This window comes from Bidens hawaiensis, unplaced genomic scaffold, assembly GCF_021521415.1.
Source record: "Bidens hawaiensis isolate Kalapana, Puna unplaced genomic scaffold, B.hawaiensis_p1.1 tig00029295_1, whole genome shotgun sequence".
NCBI classification, from domain to species: Eukaryota; Viridiplantae; Streptophyta; class Magnoliopsida; order Asterales; family Asteraceae; genus Bidens; species Bidens hawaiensis.
In genome coordinates this window covers 87,278-110,397 of record NW_027505149.1, presented here as the reverse complement: position 1 = coordinate 110,397, position 23,120 = coordinate 87,278, and the positions used below count along the sequence as shown (strand labels likewise).

The 23,120-nt window shown below is 38.2% G+C and overlaps 2 protein-coding genes and 1 pseudogene across 3 annotated transcripts; 1 reads left to right on the top strand and 2 right to left on the bottom strand.

The window, feature by feature from the left end:
• Positions 1-88: 88 nt before the first annotated feature.
• On the bottom strand, positions 89-2,921 carry LOC143611076 (laccase-4-like). Its single transcript, XM_077085379.1, has 6 exons — positions 2,782-2,921; positions 2,555-2,706; positions 1,620-1,864; positions 1,416-1,547; positions 426-1,346; positions 89-225 (listed from the first exon to the last, which is right to left on the bottom strand). The coding sequence occupies exons 1-6, from the start codon at positions 2,872-2,874 to the stop codon at positions 95-97; spliced, it is 1,674 nt and encodes a 557-aa protein (XP_076941494.1). The 5' UTR covers positions 2,875-2,921; the 3' UTR covers positions 89-94.
• An 8,173-nt stretch (positions 2,922-11,094) lies between these two features.
• Positions 11,095-11,763, top strand: LOC143611082 (pre-mRNA-splicing factor cwc22 pseudogene; annotated as a pseudogene).
• A 4,024-nt stretch (positions 11,764-15,787) lies between these two features.
• LOC143611078 (uncharacterized) lies at positions 15,788-18,973 on the bottom strand. Of its 2 annotated transcripts, XM_077085381.1 has the most exons (4): positions 18,438-18,973; positions 17,641-17,725; positions 16,378-17,565; positions 15,788-16,268 (listed from the first exon to the last, which is right to left on the bottom strand). In XM_077085381.1, the coding sequence occupies exons 3-4, from the start codon at positions 17,317-17,319 to the stop codon at positions 16,023-16,025; spliced, it is 1,188 nt and encodes a 395-aa protein (XP_076941496.1). In that variant the 5' UTR covers positions 17,320-17,565; positions 17,641-17,725; positions 18,438-18,973; the 3' UTR covers positions 15,788-16,022. The 2 variants fall into 2 exon arrangements, with proteins under 2 accessions (XP_076941496.1, XP_076941497.1); XM_077085382.1 differs by lacking the exon at positions 18,438-18,973 and having other exon boundaries at positions 17,641-17,794.
• Between the last annotated feature and the right edge of the window lie 4,147 nt (positions 18,974-23,120).

Genomic DNA, 23,120 nt, shown 5'->3' with positions numbered 1-23,120 from the left:
ACGCAAAGTAGATTTACGGTTGGTTCGTGTATCCACAATTCAATGAAGGTTGTGTTTTGTAGGCAATTGCTCCATTGTCACAAAATCCTGTCTCCTAGCACGTTGGAAGATCCTTCGGTGGTGGTATAATCGACTCGTTTGGCCCTTTACCATTCTCCACCAAAAACACCATCTTAAGCCCCCATGTCGTATGTACTTCCAAATGACAATGCAAAAACCACACACCTGTTTAATGAGCAACAAATATTCATTTAGAAACCTTAACTTTGTAAATGTATATGTCCCTCTAGTGGAAGTATCACTTAGAATACATTATTAATAAGTATCATTTTAGAGTTGTGAAATCGGTAACTATTTGGTATGTTCGGGTCGAGTTGACCCTAAAACATTAGATCTTTCGGTTATATATGGATTGTGGTATTTACCTGGATTATCAGCTCGGAATCTAATAGCAGTCCATCCAGCAGTAGGAATATTAAGAGTGTTCCTCTCAACAGGATCAACCAGATTAAACTTCTTCGGGTCGTTAACCGGATCAAAATTCCCCAAACCTTTTCCCACAACAAAAAAATTAAACCCGTGAAGATGTATGGGATGACTCTCCGGTGCTATAACCGAATTTCCTTGCATCACAACTTGAACAGTGGAATTAAACTCTAACGGGTAAACTTTAGTCCCGTTAGTAACTTGCAAGTTCGTTAGCGGATTACTACCAGTGTAGTTATATGGTGTCACCGGATTTCCAGGGAAATCAGTGGTGTAAACACCACTTAAATTATAATAATGTGCTTGAAGCAGAGCTGTGTCGGGCATTACAAATGTAACATTATTAATGCCCGCCACAACTCTGCTTCCATTAACGCATGTAGAACAATTGTTCGCCCCAACACCAGCGACAAACAACAACGAGTTGTCGATTTTCAACGGGACGAGAGCAGGGTACTTTGCAGAATTCAAGCTTCTTAGAGACTCAATGAAAGAATTTGTTGCTGGAGTAGCATTTGCCGCCGGAAGGGTGGTGAGGGTTGTCGGTGTGAAGGTTTCGGTTGTTTTGTATCGTACTGTGGCCGTTGCAGTCTGGTTATCAATCGCCACAATGGTGTCCATGAAAGGTGAAATTGCCATTACATACTTTCCGGGTGTTTGGTCAGCAGTAAAAAGGGCATTTGTTGTTTGGCCCGGAGCAATGTATATCGTGTCGGTTTTGAATGGTTTAACGTAGCATGCGTCGACTTCAACAACCGTGAACTGATGTTTCGCGATCTTGAAAAACAATTCTTCATTCAGAGCAGCGTTGATTATTCGTAGCAAGTATGTTTTTCCAGGTTCAACATGTAAAGTGTATCCTAGAACACTTTTATATTAGTAGCTTATTTTTATTAACTAATCTGTCACAAATTTTTTTATGATGGTACCTGTTGAAGTACTGCAATTAGGTACGGGGCCCGGATAGCCGTTGATGGTGTGTGCATCGGATACATTAGGTGGGAGACCAGTTTGCATCCATTGGTTCATCACAGCATCCGCGTCTGATCTCCACCATTCACCTACAAAAGTTCAAATAGTATTATTAGTATCGTCTCGCAAATGGCGAGTACTAATGTTGTATCAAATCATACTGAGAACGATGATTTTCTCGTGATCTGGTTTAGGGAACGGGTATGGAACGCCTTTTTTGGGTAAAATGACGATAGCTCCATGCACGGTAGCTCTTAGCCAGGTGATGTGGGCATGCCAAAGAAGTGTGCCCCTTTGTCCGGTAGCGTTGAAGCTGTAGGTATAGTTTGCACCGGGTTGTATTGGGCATTGTGTTATGTATGCCGGCCCGTCTGACCACCCGGTTCGTAGTTGTCTGATTCCATGCCTGAAAAATGCAACAAATAGACATATAGACATTGTAGAAGTAACAAACCATGAAATCATGTACAAGTTTCTAACTAGAGTTTTGACCTTTTAAATTTGGTTTCAAAAAAGCTCATGGTAATAGCAACTAACAAAGAGGAATTGGCAGCATAAAAAATCCGCAAAAATAAAAGTAAAATGGATATTGGATTTAATAATCTTAATTTGGATTCATTGGCTGACGTTAAACCCAACTTATAAATGTACTAGGATAGTCCATCTTTCAACCTATCAAATTGTAATCAAAATTTTCTAAGTGTTCTTTTGTAGTTAGTAGAAGTAATTTCTTTGAGATTATGCAAATTTTAATTATTAGATGTTTCAACCTTATATATATTTGAAAAAAATTAAGTGAGATGAATAAAACAATTTTAAAGTTCAGTCACAAGTATATCCAAAGAGTTTTATGAATCTATTTTTAAAACACTTCAAGGAAACAAATAGAGATTGATGATGAAAACAGTACTTTGATAATCTGGTTATCATGTACAGTGAAAGAATTAAGACATTCTGTAGTAATCAGAACCCTTGTGATCTAAAAGTTGTATATCCGCACCACTACTAGGAAACTGATCAATTGCGAACAAAAAGACCTTTGCAAATAACTATTGCTCAAGTAGTGACAATATATAGTTTGAATTAGGAATCATACCAATGGATGGTTATGTTGTATGGCACGTTGTTCACTAGTCGAACATTGACTTGATCGCCTTCCCTAGCGTACAAAGTCGGCCCCGGAAACTTCCCATCTATAGTAACCATAGCTTTACTTGCACATAACCTAGTAAAGTTCTTCATCACAGCCTACAAAACCAAATCTTAATTAGATCAATCCACCTTGATGCACCAAGTCTCCTTAACGCGTTAAAACACACGTACCGTGAACTTGTAATTCCGAACCTTGGACTCAACCATCACTGGAAGCAAGATCATGGCTAGAACCATGACAGCTGCCCGAACCCAACTCCCCATATTTCTTTCCTTGGCTCGGGTTTGGACTCTTGTTCTAATTTGTTTGTTGGGTTATACAAGGTTATATAAAGCATAGTGATGATGTTAATGGATTAATGCTGTCATTTTACTAGGTTAGGTGTAGACATAGTATACAACAAGGATTTAAACACTTTTGATCAAGATAATTTCTTAAATTCTAAGGAAACTAGCTAGACATTGTCTAAATGTTTCAAATTGTTCTTGTATTTTCATTTGACCAAAACCATTAATGTTGTGTTAAACACTTAAACCACTAGTGAAACATACTTCCCACCTTAATTGGATCAACATTCTTAGTCCATGCAAATAGAGGTAATAATCTAGATGGGAAATGGCTTTCATCTAAAGAAATCAAGATATTATTAGCGATTTGCGGTGGTGTTTGGATGTTATTAGTCGAAGTATTAGTTTTGAGGTACCAAGTGGTTTTCATGAACAGCAAAGTGTTCATGCGCGATGGATGTTGCTCATCTGGTTCATTTGGCACCATAGATCTTGGAGCTTCTAGATCATAATACTTGCTTTAAAATGTGAAACTCGTGTGGATAGGCATTAACGAAAGCCACGTTTGATCAGATGATAAGAACTCTATTGTTTTAATGAACGTTATGGTTGTCCGTTTCTTTGAATATTGTGTATATGTGTATCTGAAAATATACGAGTCTGATATATAAGTGTATTACTAATTGCATGTGTATGTATGCGTGTATGCATGTACTTTGATGCATCTATCTAGTTAAATATATGTTAGGCCATTAGTAGTAGGATTTTTGTGTTTACACTACTAAATAAATGGGTATCGCCTATGTACAAACACCCTGGTTGGAAACCAGCAGTGAAAGTCAGTGCCGATGAGAATCTTTAGTGAAGGTATTAGGTTTGGGTAATTTTAATTCCAACGCAATACCTGAGATTTCATCGACATATTACTGACAGACACGTCGGCAATGGATTATTGGCAGGTTCCTGTTCGGCCAGGGTGCGTAAAAAATCCAAATTTGAATGAAAAACCCGAATTATCCAAATAAAATTTTGGATTCGGATAGTAATTATATAAATTTTGGCATAGTGTCGGATATCCGAATCCGAAACTCTATATTTAACTATTTATGAATATGAATGAGTGGTTACATTATTTATGAATCCAAAACACGATGTAGGCTTATGGTGAATTGGTGATGATACTCGTTTGTTTAGTATTGTTTATAGAAATCCAAATATATTTCATCATTTGTTTATTGCTAAACAAAGTTAACATATATTCCTTAACTTTTACAAATCTATTATGTGTAATCCATCTCAAATCTATAACTAAGTTTTGGGATTTTAGTGAGGGATGTGACTTAGAATTGAATTTGTTAATGCGTCACAAATAAATAAACTACCACGAATCATGACAGAATTCGGTAGCAGTTGTCACTAGTCTTAGTTCAAAATTCCATTCTTAACGCTACAAGAAAAGTGAGCTTTAGCGGCGCCGCTATTAGCGGCGACTATGCCAGGGACGACATGCCCTTTGGATCCGTCAGCACATGGGCAGACTTAACCTGAACCATTAATAAGGATGAGATCCAAGGGCTCTGCTTTTATCATACTAAATAAGAATAGGCGGGCTATCTGCCTCCACCGTAGTCACTTTGCTTTTATCATACTAAATAAGAATAGGCAGGCTAAAGCTCAAATTTCTTGTAGTGTAATCCTCAGCAAAAATGAACAATGTTAGCGGGTTTATCAAAGATTCCTATTCTGCTGGTCTTTATAAATCTGTTATCTAGATTAGATTTTTTTTTAATCAATTGTGAAATGAAGAAAACTTGTATTATTGTGACCATGGTTCGATTGGGTGTTGCTAAACGTACCCCCTCCCCTTTAGTTTTACTAAACATACATCCTCCTTCAAGTTTTGCATTAATACAATTTAAACTTTTTTGTTTTTCCTTTACCATTTTGTTATCTTTGATTATCATTTAAAAAAAAATATTTTTTAAAGAGTTTTTCTTTAGAGTGTTTTAATACAGTTTTTTAAAAGTGTTTTAATACTTTAGAGTATGTTTTTCTAATAATTTTTAAAGATAGCTTACATTTTAAAAAAAATCGCATTGTTTGTAATCAACAAAAGAGATTAAACGGCATCTACTTGATCAACAAGTTGGATCTTTCCTAATGTGACAATAATCTTATACGCCCGAACCTAACAAAATATATTCAAATGATTTTTTTGTCGGGCGAGAGACATATAATAAGATAAAAATATACAAATCGTTTTATCGTTTTTATAAAGAGATTATATCATATTTCTTTAAATCTTTAAATATATTTTAAAATGATAATAAATATTATTACTATGATAAAGAATAATAAACACAAATAGAGAGAAAAAAAAAGTTTTACAAAAAATTAATCAATATTACTATTATGATAAGTTTTACAAAAAATATTAAAGGGTAGTAATATGACAAATAAAATTATTAAAGGAATTGAAAGTATATATAGGAGAGGGGAGGGGGGTACGTTTAGCCTAACCCGTTCGGTTCCAATCTTCCTATCAAAAGCCCAAATTAAATTTGGAAATATATATCCGTTATTCTAGTACTACATTTTATTTTTTCTCGAAGACTATATCTATTTCTTTTTTTCTAATATTTCAAGTAACCTTATTATTTTCTTTAAATAAAGATTAGAAGATTAAAACTACATATTTTGTTATTTATGCAGCTTTTTTTTTTTTGTCAAAACTAAAATGATACATGGCATTATAATTGTTAATAATATTTCGTGTTGCAAATGACAAACATATGTGATATTGTCCATAAGATGTTTTTTAATATGTTTTTAATTAAGTCACGTTAAAGTCAGGTTTCAACACATATGCATTTTGATTGCTCGTTTTTAGAACAGGTCTAACATTCTTATGTACTAGCTTATGTTATACAATTGAGTATCTAATGAGAAGTGCAACTATTTAGGTTTATGTTTAACTTCTTCATTTAATTAAATGTAAATCGTCGTGACAAAAAGTCCTAAAGTACGAACACAATCTCTATTTGGAAAGGGGCCCGAATTTTCTATTGAGAAAATTATTGATTTCATCCATGTGGTTGTAAGGCGGAGTCACATTGAGTCCCCGAAAAATCATTTGAACTGGTTGAAACCCTGTAGTACTAAAAGTGACCCAAATGAGTCCTTCCGTTATCTTTTTGTTAACATCACTGTTAAAATGAGGGGTAATATAGTCATTTCAACCTATAACACTAAAACAATACATATTTAAAATGGAAAAATAGATCCATTTTACATCTAACAAAGGAAGATGACATGCACCATTTAAATTGAATTCCGACGACCCTTTGCTTTCCGGCGACACATCTAGCAAAGGCATAACCGGTCATGAAAGTTTAGAACCGGTAATCCTCGCTTCTTCAACTGGTGCTCACAACCAGAACAAAACCGACCTTGGTGACGGTTGTCGATTCCAGATCTGGATCAGAAATCCAACCGATGTACTGTCGCGACATCGAACGGAGTATGGTGACCTTCTGTGACAACGAACGGAGTGTTGTGGCAATATAAGTAACGGCGGCGGCTAGGGGTCCGCCTTGCTCGCCGGTTCAGAAGACTGTGTTTAGAGAAAGAAGGAGCAACGACGATGACTGAACTAGGGTTCCGCCCATAACTAGGTTCCAGCGAGTAACCTTGATTCTCAGGTGACATATGTTGAGGTTTCATGCTCAGATGACAAAGGAGGAGGTGATGGAACCCTAACTTCTTTGTGTTTATCAATTTTTCCATCTTATCTTTAATTGATGGAGATGAAAGATGAGTTGGTAGTGGCTTGTGGGTGGTGGTGGTATTGGTACTTTGATGGAGATAGAAGATGAGTTGATATTTTGGACCCAAGTTTATTATTTTTAATTATTTTGTAATTTAAATATATATTAATTTTGTATTATAGGTTGAAAGGACTATATTACCTCTCATTTTAATAGTGTTGTTAACAAAAAGATAACGGAAGGACTCGTTTGGGTCACTTTTTGGTACCACATGGATTCAACCAGTTCAAATATATTTTCGGGGACTCAATGTGACTCCACCTTATAACCACATGAACGAAAACAATAATTTTCACTTTTCTATTAGATTTGAGCCATCAAGATGGTTGAGCCACCCTTGAAACTTCTTGGTTAACGAGTTTAGTTTATAATGCTAACAAAAAATGCTCCTATTTTTACAAATATATAGGTTGTGTTTAGAGGTGGAGTGTGCCAAGTTTTTTTGAGGATCGGTTGAGATTAAATTTCATATATAGTTTTAAAAAAAGTATTCTTGAGTTTGCAAGTCCTAGTCTTTTAATTAAATGATGCTTAAACACATTAAGGACAATAAACACATCCATCGATAGATAATCAAAATATTCCCTATGATTTTATAGCACATGTGATCTTGTTAATACATGATTTATACAAAAATCCTAAATAATCTATCAAATTCTCTTCTGGGGCACCCTCAACTGGGCTTATTACGAATGACCAATCTACTAGAGTCGAACCAACCTCATATTCTATGAGTTTGAGCAAATTTACGGACCCATCCAAGCCCACATTGCTGGCCTCCATTCTATACACATAACTATGCAATAATGGGTCCATTGAAACTAGCCGTTCCTTGATCCAAGAACGATCTCCATCCTCTTGAGGGAACATGAAGCCCGAGACTAACTGGGCATAGCAGGTTTACCCTCAGTTCCTTTTAGATGTGTGCATGTTTCAACCATAGGCATCCATTCGGGTCGTCGTTCAGTTTGAGACACCATGGGCCACACTTTTTATATAGGCGCGTCAACTATGGCTCCAATGGAGCCTCGCCACTTGTTTTCGAGCCTATTTTCCTTTAACACATGTAACATAAACATTAAACCAAATCGATTGTATGATGGATCAAAAGTGAAAGTAAAAACGTACCATTCTTGTGTGAACCTTCTTAGGTGAGAATGAATTCTAGAAAGTTAAATACTATATATATATATATATATATATATATATATATATAATACATCAAACAAGGGCAAATTAATACACCCATTTTTAAGTAATCTACAACACTTAAAGCTTGAGGTACATGTGTTAGTAAGGGTAAACATGTCTTTTAAACACAATCCATTCAACTTACAAGTTTGGTCCCTCATCTTTAACCATATTATATTTTTAATTTAACTTGTAAACTAACTTCTCACCCATGATTTTTAAACGACTATAGCCTTTTCATACGTTAATATTTTTATAAACAAATTGCACCATAAAAACGAGCATTTTATTCTCTTTAATTTGGATATGATATTGTTGTAATTTTTTTTCATTTTAAATAAATTAATATGTTACGTAGGGGTATTCAGTGTCGGTTTGGATGGTTTTTAAGTTAAACTTGTGAGTCCAACCGTTAATACTGATTTTTTGTCGTCCAAAACCAAACTCAACCATTGAAAGTTGAAACCGAATCGTTACTAACGGCCTGGTTCCAGTTTGGTTTCACACTTTAAACTTTAATAATAAATTTAGTTTTGAATAATTAATAATTTAAATGTATAATCAATTTTAACTAATAACCAACACAATATGATACTTGATATGATCATAAATAAAAATTGATAATTTTAGCCATATAAATGGTAAATATTAATGGAAGATATAGGAAATGAAATAATAACAACAAAGATTACAAAATGAATCATATTGCAATTGAGTTAATTTGAAGTTGTATAGCCAAGTTATTTGTAATAAAAAGATTATGTTCAATTAAATTTTAACTATATCTAATATATATTACAAAACATATCTAATGATTAATAATAAAAAACATTAAAATGCATTCAACATTTACAGTCTGGTCCGGTTTCATATGGCCAGTTGCCAGTATAAACCGCGAACCAACCGTTCACTATGTTTTGAAAATTTTGAAACCGGCCAACAAACCGAAAGTAAAAACAGAAAAAGAAAAAAGAAGGCAAACCAATGACCGGTTTAAACGATTTCAAGGTTTTAACCGAACCATAGACACTTATATATGTTACGTGATTAACAGGTTCAAACACTCGCTGCATCGCGCGAGCACCCGTCTAGTGTATATATATATATATATATATATATATATATATATATACACACACACACACTATTATAGTCTATATTTATGAAATATCATAGATTGTATAAAAACAGCCTAGGAACTAATGTTAACTTTTATGGCATGTTTCTTGGAATATAAGATAAAATGTCATTAGTTGATAACTTCAACGATTAGTTACAATCCTTTGTACGCAATGGTTGTTAAACAACTAGCTAAATATGCTTTATTGGTTTATTTTCGTTTTATTCAATTTTAAGTTTATGGGTTGTCCCTCTCTTCGATAGCAATGTCTACATAATTTAATTCTAATGATCATGTTTTCCGTCACAATAATCAACTTGGGAAAATTAAAACGCATAATATAATCAGATGTACATATGATATAAAGATTGTATGGGTCAGTTTGTAGATTTGATATAGACAAACCGGATAGTCGGATACATTATCTATAAAGAGATTTTAATAGTTAAATGGTTTTATTGAACTCTTTTAGTAGTTATATCATTTTGTTACACACTAACAAAATTGCGTGGTCAATTTGCTAATTTTATAAATAACCGGAATACACTATTGGCTAATGTTATGAACTATTGGCTTAGTTTGCACTGAGTTTTTAACTTCGAGTTAGATTTAAGAAATTTTGAAAGAGCGTGCAGTGAAACTATTGAATCTTTGGTATGAAATTTAGAGAAAAAAAAAAGTCAAATTGAGAATTGTACGATGCTTATATAATTATCCAACTTTAGAGCTAGAGGTCTTTCTTTCTGGAAACATCTTATTTTGCTAGGATAGAGGTTTAGTTTGTTTACGTCCTATTCTTCCTAGATGACTATTGTTGTTGTAATTATCGTTATTTTGGTTGTCATTATCCGTTGGGTTTAGACCCATGGTCATACACTCATACATAAAGCAAAGCTATACAAATGGGTCACTATGGTATTATATACAAAATGAGTCCATTGGGCCTAGGCCAATGTGGAAATGACAAAGATCATTGTGAATTTCTGATTAGACATTCAAACAATCAAACCTATTTGGGATCTGAAAGCCATATTCGACATGATACGAAACCGTCAAACAGATAGTGAAACCAGTTTGGGTGAAACCAGTGGCAACCCGATCCGGTCTGTCAGTTTGAAAATATATTTGTGAAAACCAGTTAAAACCAAACCGTGGTGGTTTCTAACTAGTCCGGTTGTTTCTCTACAAAAATAGTTTTTTTATTATCGGCTTTGACTTTTGTTGACTCGCTCCAACACGGTTTTAAAACAGATCCGATTTGGCTCAAAATATGGTTTATGCACCTCTAGCTGTGCTTGTTTTCTTGTTTTTTTCTTTTATGTTTTTTTATTCAAAGTATTTTTTTTTTCTTATAACCTTTTTATCTATATCTATAATAATTAAGTTTTAATATACTATTATGACATGCTACACAGTACACTTCATCAGGTTCGACCGAACCCAGTCAATTTTCGATTTTATATATAACCTATAGGTACGATTTCACGCTCGAACCCTTTTTTTTTGCAAGCGACTCAGTATCATTATAAAAAGATATAAATAGTTTCCATATAATGTTTATATAGAAGTCAACATCATGCTTGTATTAAGGCTTTTCTATGGGCCTATAAATAAGGCCCAATACGTCATGATAAGTGAGCCGTAGAAAAGGCCTTCCCCGCGTTACTTGCCCTTTACGTTTTAGCGTACTCTATTTAAGGATTGTTCGACAATTTGTAATTGCCAATGAAGCAGTCGAGAAACATTATATTATACAAAAGGTATGTTATTCTCTACACTGTAGATCTGTTTTAGTTTGCACTTTTTCCCTGTAAACTATGTTAGGCCGTTCGTTTTATTTGTGTTCTTGGCCCGCTATATACCATCTGAATCGGTTGCATTAAGGTTTAAACGTGTAAAGATTAATTTCAAAGCATATATAAAACTCTTTTGGTTGTATGGTAAAAGCAGTTGATAGCTTCTATTAATCTTTCGTTTGATTTTCGTATCGAAAAGTATATTTTAGTTTTAAAGTCTAACCGACACTAACTGTTCTAGTGACAGGAACACTGAAAGTAAATGGAGATGCAAGGCGGAAGAGTTAGAGTCGAAAGAAGCGATAAGGATAGGAAGAGAAGAGAAGAAGTAAGGATTCTAGATGAGACGGAAACAAATCTAGTTAACCTTCGAAGAACCATTTACTTAACAATTATGTCTAGTGTGGATTTTGAAGAAGCTGGTCATAAGCTCCTTCAAATTAAAATGGAACCAGGCCAAGAGAAGGAAGTGTGCATAATGTTATTAGAGTGTTGTAGTCATGAAAGAACTTATCTTCGTTACTATGCGTTTTTGGCCAAGAGGTTATGTATGATCAACAAAGTCTACCAAGAACACATGGAGAAATGTTTTGTTCAGCTCTATTCGACGATCCATAGGCTTGAGACAAACAAGCTGCGTAATGTGGCCAAGTTTTTTGCACAATTGCTTGGGACCGATGCTTTGCCGTGGCATGTTTTGGCTTATATTTGGTTGACTGAGGAGGACACAACTTCGTCTTCTAGAATCTTCATCAAGATTCTATTCCAGGAGTTGTCAGAGCACCTTGGCATTTGCCTCTTGTACGAGCGCCTTACTGACCCCAGAATGCAGCCAGACTTTGAATCGCTTTTCCCAAAACCCGATTTTCAATCAACTTTTTCACGTTGGTCGGGCTTGGTGGGATCACCGAGAAACAAAGACAGTATTTGAAAAGCATGCCTCATGCTACAATTGGACGATCCTTCCCTTGTTCGTGTTCTTTGGGATCTAATCAAAGAGGGAATAAAAGTGATCACAAGCGTCCAAGGATATGCTAAGGAGATCCCGATTAAAGAGTTGAATTCTTGTTTTATTTTCATATAACAATATGATTTGTGTAATCTATCAAGAGTATATAGCGTGTTACAATGCTAGCTAGTAACCTTTTAAGTATTCTTAAATTGTATCATATCATTAACAAGTTATTGATGTAAATAAATTCTGTATTCCTGGGATAGAAGTTTTGTTTTAGTTGAAACTTTTTGTCCTCATAGTCGGTTTCAATCTTGTTTATTGTTCTTATAAGTGTTAACCAAGGCTGTATATTACATTCACATATATGCATGCCCGTCATGGGCAGAACCATTTTTAATTTTTCTTTTATTATCCTAACACAAAGTGCTTCACAATAACTTCCACTTTTATCATTCTTGTAAAGAATTTTCTGTAATCATTACTTACCAGCGGTGGAAAATTAAGATTATAAATATATATGTAATAAAACAGTGGACCCACTAAAACACGGTTAACTAAACATGTTTATCAACAACTCACTTAACATAATTTTATGACCCACCCGCTAACCCAATCATCTCGCTGGGTGCATAGTTAGTTCAAGTCCCTACAAATGGTGAACCACGTTTTTAAACTTCCATTTATTTATAAGTTGGTGTATAAAGTTTATTCAAGGCTTCATTCCACATATTAGCCACACAGTTATAACAGAGGTACCTTGTCACATATACAATCATGCAACACTTAAAAAGTGAGAATTTGAATTTAATTTCAAGATAATTTGTTGAAATAAATGCCCTTGAATTAAATGGCACATGAACCCTTAAATATCTACCAAAAGGAAAAAGAGCCATGTACTCTACATGGGTTTATAACATAAAGTGTAAACCTAATGGGAAGGGTATAAGGCGAGATTGGTGGCAAAAGGCTTACAATTGATGGTATTGATTTCCATGGTACTTTTGCTCGTGTGCAGCAATTGGTAACTGTATGCATTTTGCTTGTGGTTGCGGTTAAGAAACGTTGGGTTATTCATCAGTTCTGAAGCACCCTAAGAGTTGTCAAGAAGTTAACCAAGAACCAAGACAGAACCAAGACTGACAAACTGAGTTCCTGTGGCCCCTCTTGTGTTTTATATGTTTTCGGGGGAGAAATTTGCTTAAATTGATTTACGTGAATTTGAAATGCTCGATCGATGTTGATGTTTATGGTTGAGATGAATGATGAATGAATGATTGCATAATTTAGAATTATCACTAAAGTCCCCTTGTTTATTGTTGTGTAACATTTAACTCTTTGTTGATATGAGTTGGTGTTAATTGGGATAGTATTATTAGGGACGTCCACCTGATTCACGGTTGGTAGCGAACAACTATGTAAATGTGAATGATGTTTGTCATTTTGTGTGTGTACTAACGTTCCGTGATAAGACGTTACAGCTAATGGGCCCGGAAAGGCGTTAGCAGGGGCATGGACGAATTAGCTGACACCTAGGTTACGGGCTTATGCTGAAATGAGAAGAATTAATGCATATAACATAAAATCATGATGAGTTATTTTTCTTTAAAAAATGAAATATCGTTTACCGTGTCAAAACCAACAAACTCACCAATATTTTCAGATGACGTTTTCAAGCATATTTTTTGGGTAATGCCTAAGTGGTGTGTGCTTATTTGACATTGTGGAATGCGATGGAGATTATATGGAATGCTATGCGCGTTTTGATTATTTAGTACATCTCCATCTCCGCATGTTAGCCTGTGAGATAGTTTGGATGATGTAATTTGACAAGATGATTTGGATTATGAATGCATTGTGTCATCATCATCATCGTACTCAGTATATCCCACCAATAGCAAAGCTATGGTAGGGTCTTAGGAGGGTAAGATGTAGACAGTCTTACCTCTACCTCATAGGAATAGAGAGACTGCTTCCGGTGAGACCCCCGGCTCGATATGAATGCATTGTGTATTATATGTAAATCATGTGTTCATGTATCCGACAATTGTACGTCTCGCGATCCCGCCTTGACGGGGTGTTACAAAAACAAACTTGATGTAACTCTCGAGAAATGATCTTTCAGTTTGATACCAAGAAATACGTGATTAGGCGGAAACTAAACACCTGGTGATTCGAGAAATAAGATGAAACAAACAATCAAAGCTTCAAAGCACACATATATATTACGTCGGGTATTAAGCCCTTAAAGAAAACAAATTACAATGATGATGAAAAATAAACTATTTTGTCCTAATAATGATTAAACATAACTATATATAGGGTAGACCATACAAGCCAATCGGCCAAGCCCACTACCAAGCCCAAGCCCACCGTAAACCATACAAAATATACCCTAACAATCTCCCTTTTGGTTTATTGCTTTCATCAATCAAAGTTTCCTGACGAGATGTGCATCAGCTCCTTTCAATGCTCAAGCTCATAACTTTGTACAAATCATAGAAGCAACCATTCCATTGAACGTCTTAGTAACAGGCTCATACAATGGATCAGCTTGAATTTGAAATTTGGCCAAAGTATGAATATCACGTTCACCAAACTTCAATAGGTCTTTTGGATCAGCAATTGGATATTAACCCTTATCAAGCCGAATAATCATTGTGGTTGTTGCTCCATCATACACTCAAAACTACATTCTATCCAATGAACCTTCAAGAAATGCTTTAGTGATAGGAATGGACATGCCTATATTGGTTGTCGGCCACATCACACTCTTCATAGTCCTGTTTGTGCGGGGATCACCTATGTTGTACGGGAACGGGAAACGGGCACGGGTACGGGAACGGGAAACGGCAAAACTCAAAAAATCAAGAAACGGGTACGACAAGGGTACGGCAATAAATGCATATAAAAAATAAATATATATTATAGATAATGTACCACAAAGCCCAAAATATATTCATACGTTGATGTAAACTTCAAAATTCATACATCTTCCAATGATAATCAATTATAAGTCTTTCAAAATCAATCATAATCGATCATAGTAATAATAGAGAGGGTTAAATATAGAAATACACAAACTAATTTTAAACTTTTTATGTTAAAACTTATAAGTTTTAAGGACTAGATACAAACAATTTAAAGTTAAAGGAGTAAAATATTAAAATATCTAAAGTTATTTTAACCTAATAAATACCCTAATTCTAATTCTAAGTTACAGCCGTCAACCACTATTCACAACAAGATACTCTTCATCTTCTTCCTTGTTTCCGGCAAATACTACAGCTCCGGCGCCGGAATACGCCGCCCGAAACGTGTAAAAATCGTCCCATCTGGAAACGTATCGAAACACCGCTTGAATTTTCGAAACGGTCAACGATTGTCCCCAACTTCAAGGAAACGGTCAAGAAACATTTCCTGCCGTTCCCGCCGGCGTTTCCGGGACGGGGTACGGCACCTTGGTCGCGTTTCCGTGCAACATAGGATCACACTCCGTTAGTTCTTCAGTGAAGATTGTTGTCAAATTTCCGAGTCATAGTCCTTAATATTATTCTTTGTTATTCAATCTTTTGTTCATTCATCCTTAACTGATTGGCGATCGTTGTTATCCGATTGAAATATTATTTACTGGTTTCACTTCCAAGTTTCAATCATACGTTATTTATCAAATTCACGACGGAGTGTTTTGTGTTTTACACATTGTACCTGTTGTTCCCCTCTAGGCTTTATGAAAATTGCCCACGCCTCTTTAGATGAATTCGTTCAAATATTGCTTCATTTTATGCCTGGAAGAGAATATGCGGAGGTTGTGTCAATATAATACACCTTTTGGTCTATGAATGTAAAGGTAGAAGTTTTCATCACCAATCCCACTTCGATTAAAGTATACTGAAATAAAAATACACCATGAAGGATACAACTTACTTGTGACAAATACTATATCTTTATATAGTCGAAACTGAACCATACGACAATACTTAATATTGCAAATATTATCGACAAAGCAAGCTCATAAGAGCCGTGTAAGCTCTAAACAATTTCGATTTTCGACAAACTAAGAAACACGAGCCAAGTAAAGACTGAACAACTTTTCACAAACCTGAGCTGATTATCCAAAACAGTTTTTGCTTCAAACTAATAATTAAATTAGAAAATACAAGTTCCAACATTCATACGTTAACAAACTGATTAACATACAAATTAAATAAAAATCGGTTACGTCAGTTTATATTATCTCACCTTCCACGGATGTTAAAGACAACCCGCTCGCTGCTGACATCATCATCCATGCTTACATCCAAAAACAAACTGTTATTATTCACACTCATTTCCGAGCTGGCATTGCTGCTCTTTGCAAGTGGTGAATCCGAAACACTCATCGTTCGACTCCTCGTGGGACCCGTTCTCACACTATACATCGACGATGCTGGAATGTTAGTCATCAATGGCCTCAGGTTACCAGGTACTGTCCTCCTTATATCCTATTCCAAAACAAACAATTTATAATTATAACCAACGTTCATAATAATATTATCTCAATAATAATTTGACTCATTTTATGTAAAATGTGAAGAAAGAAAAAGTACATACCATATGTCTAATAGCCATATCCAATGATTTCTTTGAAAGTGATCTGCCAAAACCTGAGCTATCGGGAGACGACTTAGCAGACAAGTTACTATGAGGCGAATGCTTGTGATCTTGTTTCGGTGGGACCAGTTTCCTCATATTAACCACCCTTTCAACCATCTTTGTTCCATACGAACCCGGGCTCGTATTATCATTAGCTTTAGCATACGCACGGTTCAGTGCAGGAACCGGGACCGAGCTTCCACTATTATGAACCAAGCCAATAGGTAACCTTCCTCGTGATGGTGAGCATGACTGCCTTCTTATTCTTCCGTTAGCCACCGGCTCAACCGATGAAGACCGTGAACCGGGTGCACCGGGCCGTCCACGTGTAACCGAAGGGGGCCTATCGGCAAGTGAAGTTCGCAAGTTCGGCGGTGCATCGAGAGTGTAACCTGGCATTTCTTGAGGGTTCCATGGTCTCGGTCTGCTTGGAGAACTAGCACGTACTGGTGGTGCGGATGGTTTAGCTGTGGGTGTGGATGGTCTTGTTACGGTTGTCGATGTGGGTAGTCGACGGGTCGGTGTTGGGGCCCGTGATGCGGGTTTTGTTACGGGTAAAGAAGGTCGGCTTGTGGGAGTTGAAGATCTTGGAGCGGACCGTGGTGTCGGTGTGGAAGATCTAGCGGGTAGTGTGGGCTTGGTTGGGCCCATAGTGGGCCGGGAAGTAGGTGTTGAGGATCTTGAAGGCCTAGATGTTGTCGTTGAAGTGGATCTAGATGTTGTACTAGAAACTGTTTTGGTTGAAGTTGATATGGGTCTGGTCGGCTGGCTCAATGTGGGTCTTCCGGTTGGGGTAGAGGGCCTTCTGGTTGGAGTAGCGGGCCTTGAAGCTGGGCCTCCAGATGAGGAAGGCCTACGGATTCCGGTTGTTGAAGTATTTAATGGTTGTCTGGAAATCATATTATTCCTTCCAGTGGTCTCTACTTGGGAATTTGATAACTATAACATATTAACAAAGCAAGAAAATGATATTATTATTTCACAATTTTAATAATTTATGATATTGCTGTATAAATATGAAAACAAAGAATTGTTACCCGAGATTTTAGTGCAGTAGGGCAGGCTTTAGGTGTTCCTCCTCGAGCTGTAACGGTTTTATGTGTTTCCAGTGTAGGGAAAAGAGGCGTACCAGGCGGCGTCAAAAGCCTGAAACATAATAATATTCACTAAACAGTAACCAAAAGAACATTATAACCAGTAACAATATAAAAAAAAATGTACCAATCATAATCATTCTTATCATTTTCAGAGTTGAGAAATCTATCAGTGCTGGTCTTTCTAGGAGGTGTACCAATCGCATTCGATCCTGCAGAATTGAATATAACAATTTAGACAAACAGAACACAAAAGAATCACCAACAAGTGAATTGACCACTTTTAGCTTCCTAAATTACAGTAGGGATGTGTATCTAACCGAAAAAACCAAACCAAACCAAAACATAAAACCAAATCGACAAAAACCCATGATTTGGTTTTATGTTTATGTAACAACCAAACTTATGGTTCGGTTTTGATTTTGCATATAATAAAAACCGGAAACCCCAACATGGACCAAATTTATAAAACTTCATTTTTTTATTTTAAGTAATTTATAATAGACTAATAAATATGTAACTCATATATTTTATTCTATCCAAAAGGGGGTTGTTGCGCCGCTTGTTGCCCGTTTACCTGCCACTTCATTGTAAAAAAAATCCAAATTGTTATTAAAGTATTATTATTAACTTAATTAATTAACAAAATGATTTAGTCCCAAATTCATTATTTTGGGGCAAGAAAAGAAATACACCCAAAAATTTTCAAGCTCAAATGGCAAAACTGAAAAAAACGAATGGTTTAAAAAAATTCAAAAGGTTTTAGCACAAAAACCGACCAATGCACGCCCCTAAATTACACAAGGACTTACATATCATGAATACAATACTAACAATATACTAACTACAACTGATCTCCTATACCAACTGTCATAAAAATCATATATCATAATGTAAATGCAGCATTTCAAATTAGAAAATAACCGATTGACGAATCGAATTCAGCGTTTTGAAGGAGAAGATCCCGCTCCTTTTCTCGTTTCCTCATTTCCAAAAACAACCCTGGCTCCTCTTCTTTCTCTTTCATTACAGGCTTCCTAAAACTCCCCATCATTTGCGGCTGCCGTTGTTTCGCAACACCCTGCCCCGGCATTCCTTTTTCGGCCGCCCGAAAACTCCGATTCATCGCCATATCAAAAACCCTAAAACACATCTCGTATTCACAAAAATGAAACATTCAGCTCCAGATCTGAAGACTTAGCTGATATGGTGCTAAAGCAATAAACTAAGAAAAATGGCCGTTTTTTCAAATTTTTTTGAAAAAGATTTGAACTTTATGGGTGCATTTATGGAACAGGTGAATGAATAAATAATAAATACGTTTGATGAGGATAACCCAGATGGAGGAGATATGACCGTAGAGAGAGAAAGTTGGGATGAATTTGAAAAGATGAAGAAGCAGAGGGAGAGTGGTGGCAAGGAAGGTAATTATTAATATTAACGTTATAAGACAAAACAGGTTTGTTTTGAAATAAATATTCTGTCTCGAAACAAATGTTTTTGAATTGTGTAAGAGAAAAAATGTTTTTGAATTCGATTTGTTTATGGATAGAACATTTAAATAGTTTAAGGGGGTTTGTTAACCGTCATTATCATTGCATCACTCGCTCACAAAAAAAGAAATTTTCTTTTTCTTTTATTTTTTATTTAAAAGTAAATTCCCATTAAATCTCAAGCCAAACACCTCCACTAACCATGTTAGTAATAGCATGGGCGGTGAAGAAACACTAACAGAACCCCGGGCAGATTACTAGTAACCTGGGGGTTAGATAGCTGTTTCCCACGAGGGGTTAGACCCTTGGAAGATGGTTCTTCTGATAACCTGCAAAACAGACACCGTGAGCTCGTCACTGAGAAGGGGGGGGTTCCTCCTTGTGACCACCCTCCGGCGTGAGAATCAGACTAGATTGCTCTTTAAATATAAAAGTATATTAAGAGATTGCTAGAGCAGATATCAGGTATATTATGATGATAATATGATAATGTAATGTGTCGATGATCATACCATTTGGGGTATTTATAGCCGAAGGTAGGTTTCCAAAGAGGTATGGCCGGCTGTAACAGTGTTCCTGTTCCACCAACAGTAGCCTACGCACGTGCCCTGCTGGTAGTTGGTGGGTAGGTAGCGGCTGATAGTGACCAGGCCTGCTGTATACTATTCCTGTTCCACCAACTGACGGCTACGCACGTGGTATGGCAGTAGTTGGTGAGTAGGCAGCGGCTAATAGTGATACAGTACAGGAGCATGCTGCTCGCCATACTGTATCAGTGAGCTGTCGTATCTCTGATCAGATCTTTCGCCCATACCTCGTCAGGTACAGTAAAAGATCCTTCAGTATACGGACTGGCTTATTTGGGCGGGAGTATTCCCCCTCCCGCCTCTGTGCGGGATTGCTCCCGGCTTGGCTCATTCCTTCAGGTGACACTGAATGATCGAGAGCTAAGTGCCTTGTGCGTGTAGCCATGCTGCGCGGGTGGCCTTCCCTCATGGCTTGTATCCGAGGCTGCGGGAACAGGCGGAGTCCTTCACCATGGGAGGCATTTCCTGCGAGAACAGCTTGCGTACTGCGCGTAAGGACGTCACGTCTCTGAGCATGGTTGGTCCTGCGGATCCAGTTGGTTTTTGCGCAGACGTCCCTGTTTAAGGTGAGTCTTGCGGGACCAAATGGGCTCTACTGGGACCTACCTCTTCAAGTCCCCCCAGTCCAATGTTCTTCTCACGCGTGTTTAATAAAGTGAGGTGAACTTTTGGACTTTGAGCAAAGGGTTTTGAAAAGGGTTTTGTAAGGTTTTCCATGGGGATTCTTTCCGCGGAAGTCCTTGTCACTTGCAGAAATGCCCGAGTTTCCTGCTTGGTCTTTGGGTATGATGCGGGTAGGTCTGTAACCTCCTCGCCAGTCAGGAGCATTGAGTCCCCGTTGTATGGATTTTCCATGAGGTTTTGGTAGTTTTGAACATAGTGATCAATTATGTTAAGACCACCAATTCCATCCTGGAGCTTCAAACAACGTAGTTCTCGACGTTCCCGCTATGCGGGGATGTTATTTCCGTTTCCGCTAGCATTGCCCAGAAGATCCTTCTTGGTTTCAATTCCCAGCGGAGCGCTAGGTATGTGAAGGGTTTTGCCTTGACACTGTACCTGCGCTCGTCTTACGGTTACTTTACTTCCAAGGTATTCCTGGCGTCAATTCCCTGCGGGTGCTAGGTATGTGGAGGGTTTTGCCTTTACACTGTACCCGCACTCGTCTTGTAGTTACTTGGTTGCCGAGGAATACTTGGCTTCAATTCCCTGCGGGTGCTAGGTATGTGAAGGGTTTTGCCTTAACACTGTACCCGCGGCCGTCTTACGGTTACTTGTTTGCCAAGGTTTATTTGGCTTTAATTCCCTGCGGGTGCTAGGTATGTGAATTGTTTTGCCTTTACACTGTACCCGCATCCGTCTTACGGTTACTTGTTTGCCAAGGTTTATTTGGCTTCAATTCCCTGCGGGTGCTAGGTATGTGAAGGGTTTTGCCTTTACACTGTACCCGCATCCGTCTTACGGTTACTTGTTTGCCAAGGTTTATTTGGCTTCAATTCCCTGCGGGTGCTAGGTATGTGAAGGGTTTTGCCTTTACACTGTACCCGCATCCGTCTTACGGTTACTTGTTTGCCAAGGGGTAAGGGGTATTTTCCCGCTTACCTTTTAATATTTTCAAATTTTTTGAATTTTGAAATTCGAAGAGTTGGTGAAAAGATAAGAACAGTCCAAACCTCTGAAACGTCGTGCGACGGTTTCTTCTGACTGTGTCAGGACGTGCAGGAAGTTATGGTGACGTGACAGAACATGGTCATTCCAGACGCTTTTCCTGGCGCGTGGGCACGATTTTTCGGGCGCGTGGCCGCGAAATTACTGGCACACGTCCTGTCAACAGCTGTTGCCAGCCTGCTTTTTGCCACGTGTCATAGTTTCATTGCACCTTCGATTTCTCTCTCCTCCGCATTAAATTCACCGCATTAATTGCGATTAGTATATAAAGGGGGAGAGGCCTCTTTGTAATCCACACTTTCACCTCTCTTCTTCTTCTTCTTAGTGATTTCCGGCAAATACTCCCCTTTTTCAGGCAAGCATTTTCCCGAAATCACTCTTCTTTCTGCAAAAATGTCTTCTCATGATGCTGAAGCTGTAGCCGACGATAGGAGTACTGCTGGCGAGTGCCAGTGTGCTCTACCTGTCGATCAGTACCAGTACATCGTCAGGAAGTTCATGCTCGAGTCTCTCGAGCCTGAGTTTCCTGAATCCCACCAGACTGTGTACGATGCCCCCAGTGGCAAGATCGGGGTATATGCTGCATTCTTTGTTTATGGGAACCTTAGGTTCCCATTGACAAAGTTTGTGTACCGTGTCCTGGAGAGGCACGGGGTGCACCTGACCGAGGTGCATCCGATGGCGATTGCCAAGGTCCGGCACTTCGAGTGGGTGTGTCGGATTCTGGGTATTGAGCCCTACGTGGACCGCCTAATGACCTTTTATACTTGGAGGTGCGTCCAGGGGTGGTACACCCTGACAACCCGTATTAAGGGTTTGAAGATCTGCGTGACCGAGCGCAGTCTCCGATCGTGGAAGCGGGAGTTCTTCTACATCTCTGCCCGCGCCATCCCCATTGCTATGAAGTTCAAGAAGGGTCAAGCGCTTCCGAGCCTTCACGCTTCCAGCTACCAGGAGGCGGAATGGTTCGCGAAGATATCCCGGGTCCAATCTCCGGTTTACCGGTTTGCGGAGTCCGGGATGGTGCTGCTGGGGATGAGCCGGGTATGGAAGGATGCGTCCCGGTTTCCCATCCTTCTTGAATATGGTTTGAACTCTATTCCTTATGGTATGTCTTGTCTTTCTTGCTGATATTAGTTAATTTTCTAACTGTTTCTTTTTCTTTCAGAGGGGAATAATTTGGAGTCGCTCCTGTTCCCGCGGGAAGCTGACAGTCCCGTGCGGGTGGGCACTCGTGCTCTGGACGACAATGAGTTGCCCATCCTGGAGCAAACGGCGGATAGGTTTGTGGAGGTCTGTCCGCCGGGCCAAGAGATCCTGAGCCACCGGCGGCCAGGTAAGGAGATATTCTATCCTGAACCCCTCAATGCTGTACCCGTTGCTGGAAATCCTTACATCCTGTCTTCTTCTGAGGAATCCGCAGATGGTCATCCCCTTGTGCGGAAGAAGAAGGCTGCTGCCGGCGTGAAGGGGAAGGAGAAGGCCTCCACAGCTGATCCAGTGGTTCTCTCTGACTCAGAGTCAGATAGTGAAGAGGTGGCGGGGAAGCCCGGTGGTGAGGAGACCACTACTCCGGAGGCTACGACCGTTACCTCCGGAGAACCAACGAAGACGACGGTGACCGGTACCAAGAGGCCGGCTCCATCGGGTTCCTCCCCGCCCGTCCGTACGTTCAGGGTCAAGAAAACCCGTAAGTACAATCATAATGTCTGCAGATTTATCACTATAAATTTATCTAACACTTTCTTCTTTGTGCAGGCGTGGGTGTTGACGCATTCCGGGGTGAAGCGCAGGGGAGTATCCCCCCGCCAATGACGGTAGGCTCGGTCAGCCTTCCTGAGGCGTCGACCCAGGCGCCT

Bases quoted from the DNA above. Each gene is read 5' to 3' on its own strand.
- LOC143611076 (XM_077085379.1), bottom strand. From the start codon at position 2,874: ATGGGGAGTTGGGTTCGGGCAGCTGTCATGGTTCTAGCCATGATCTTG. The intron at 1,865-2,554 runs GTATGATTCCTA...TGCATTTTTCAG, and splicing joins TACAACATAACCATCCATTG to GCATGGAATCAGACAACTAC. The intron at 226-425 runs GTAAATACCACA...CTCATTAAACAG, and splicing joins ATTCCGAGCTGATAATCCAG to GTGTGTGGTTTTTGCATTGT.
- LOC143611078 (XM_077085381.1), bottom strand. From the start codon at position 17,319: ATGATTTCCAGACAACCATTAAATACTTCAACAACCGGAATCCGTAGG. The intron at 16,269-16,377 runs GTATGTACTTTT...GTTTTGGAATAG, and splicing joins ATATGGCTATTAGACATATG to GATATAAGGAGGACAGTACC.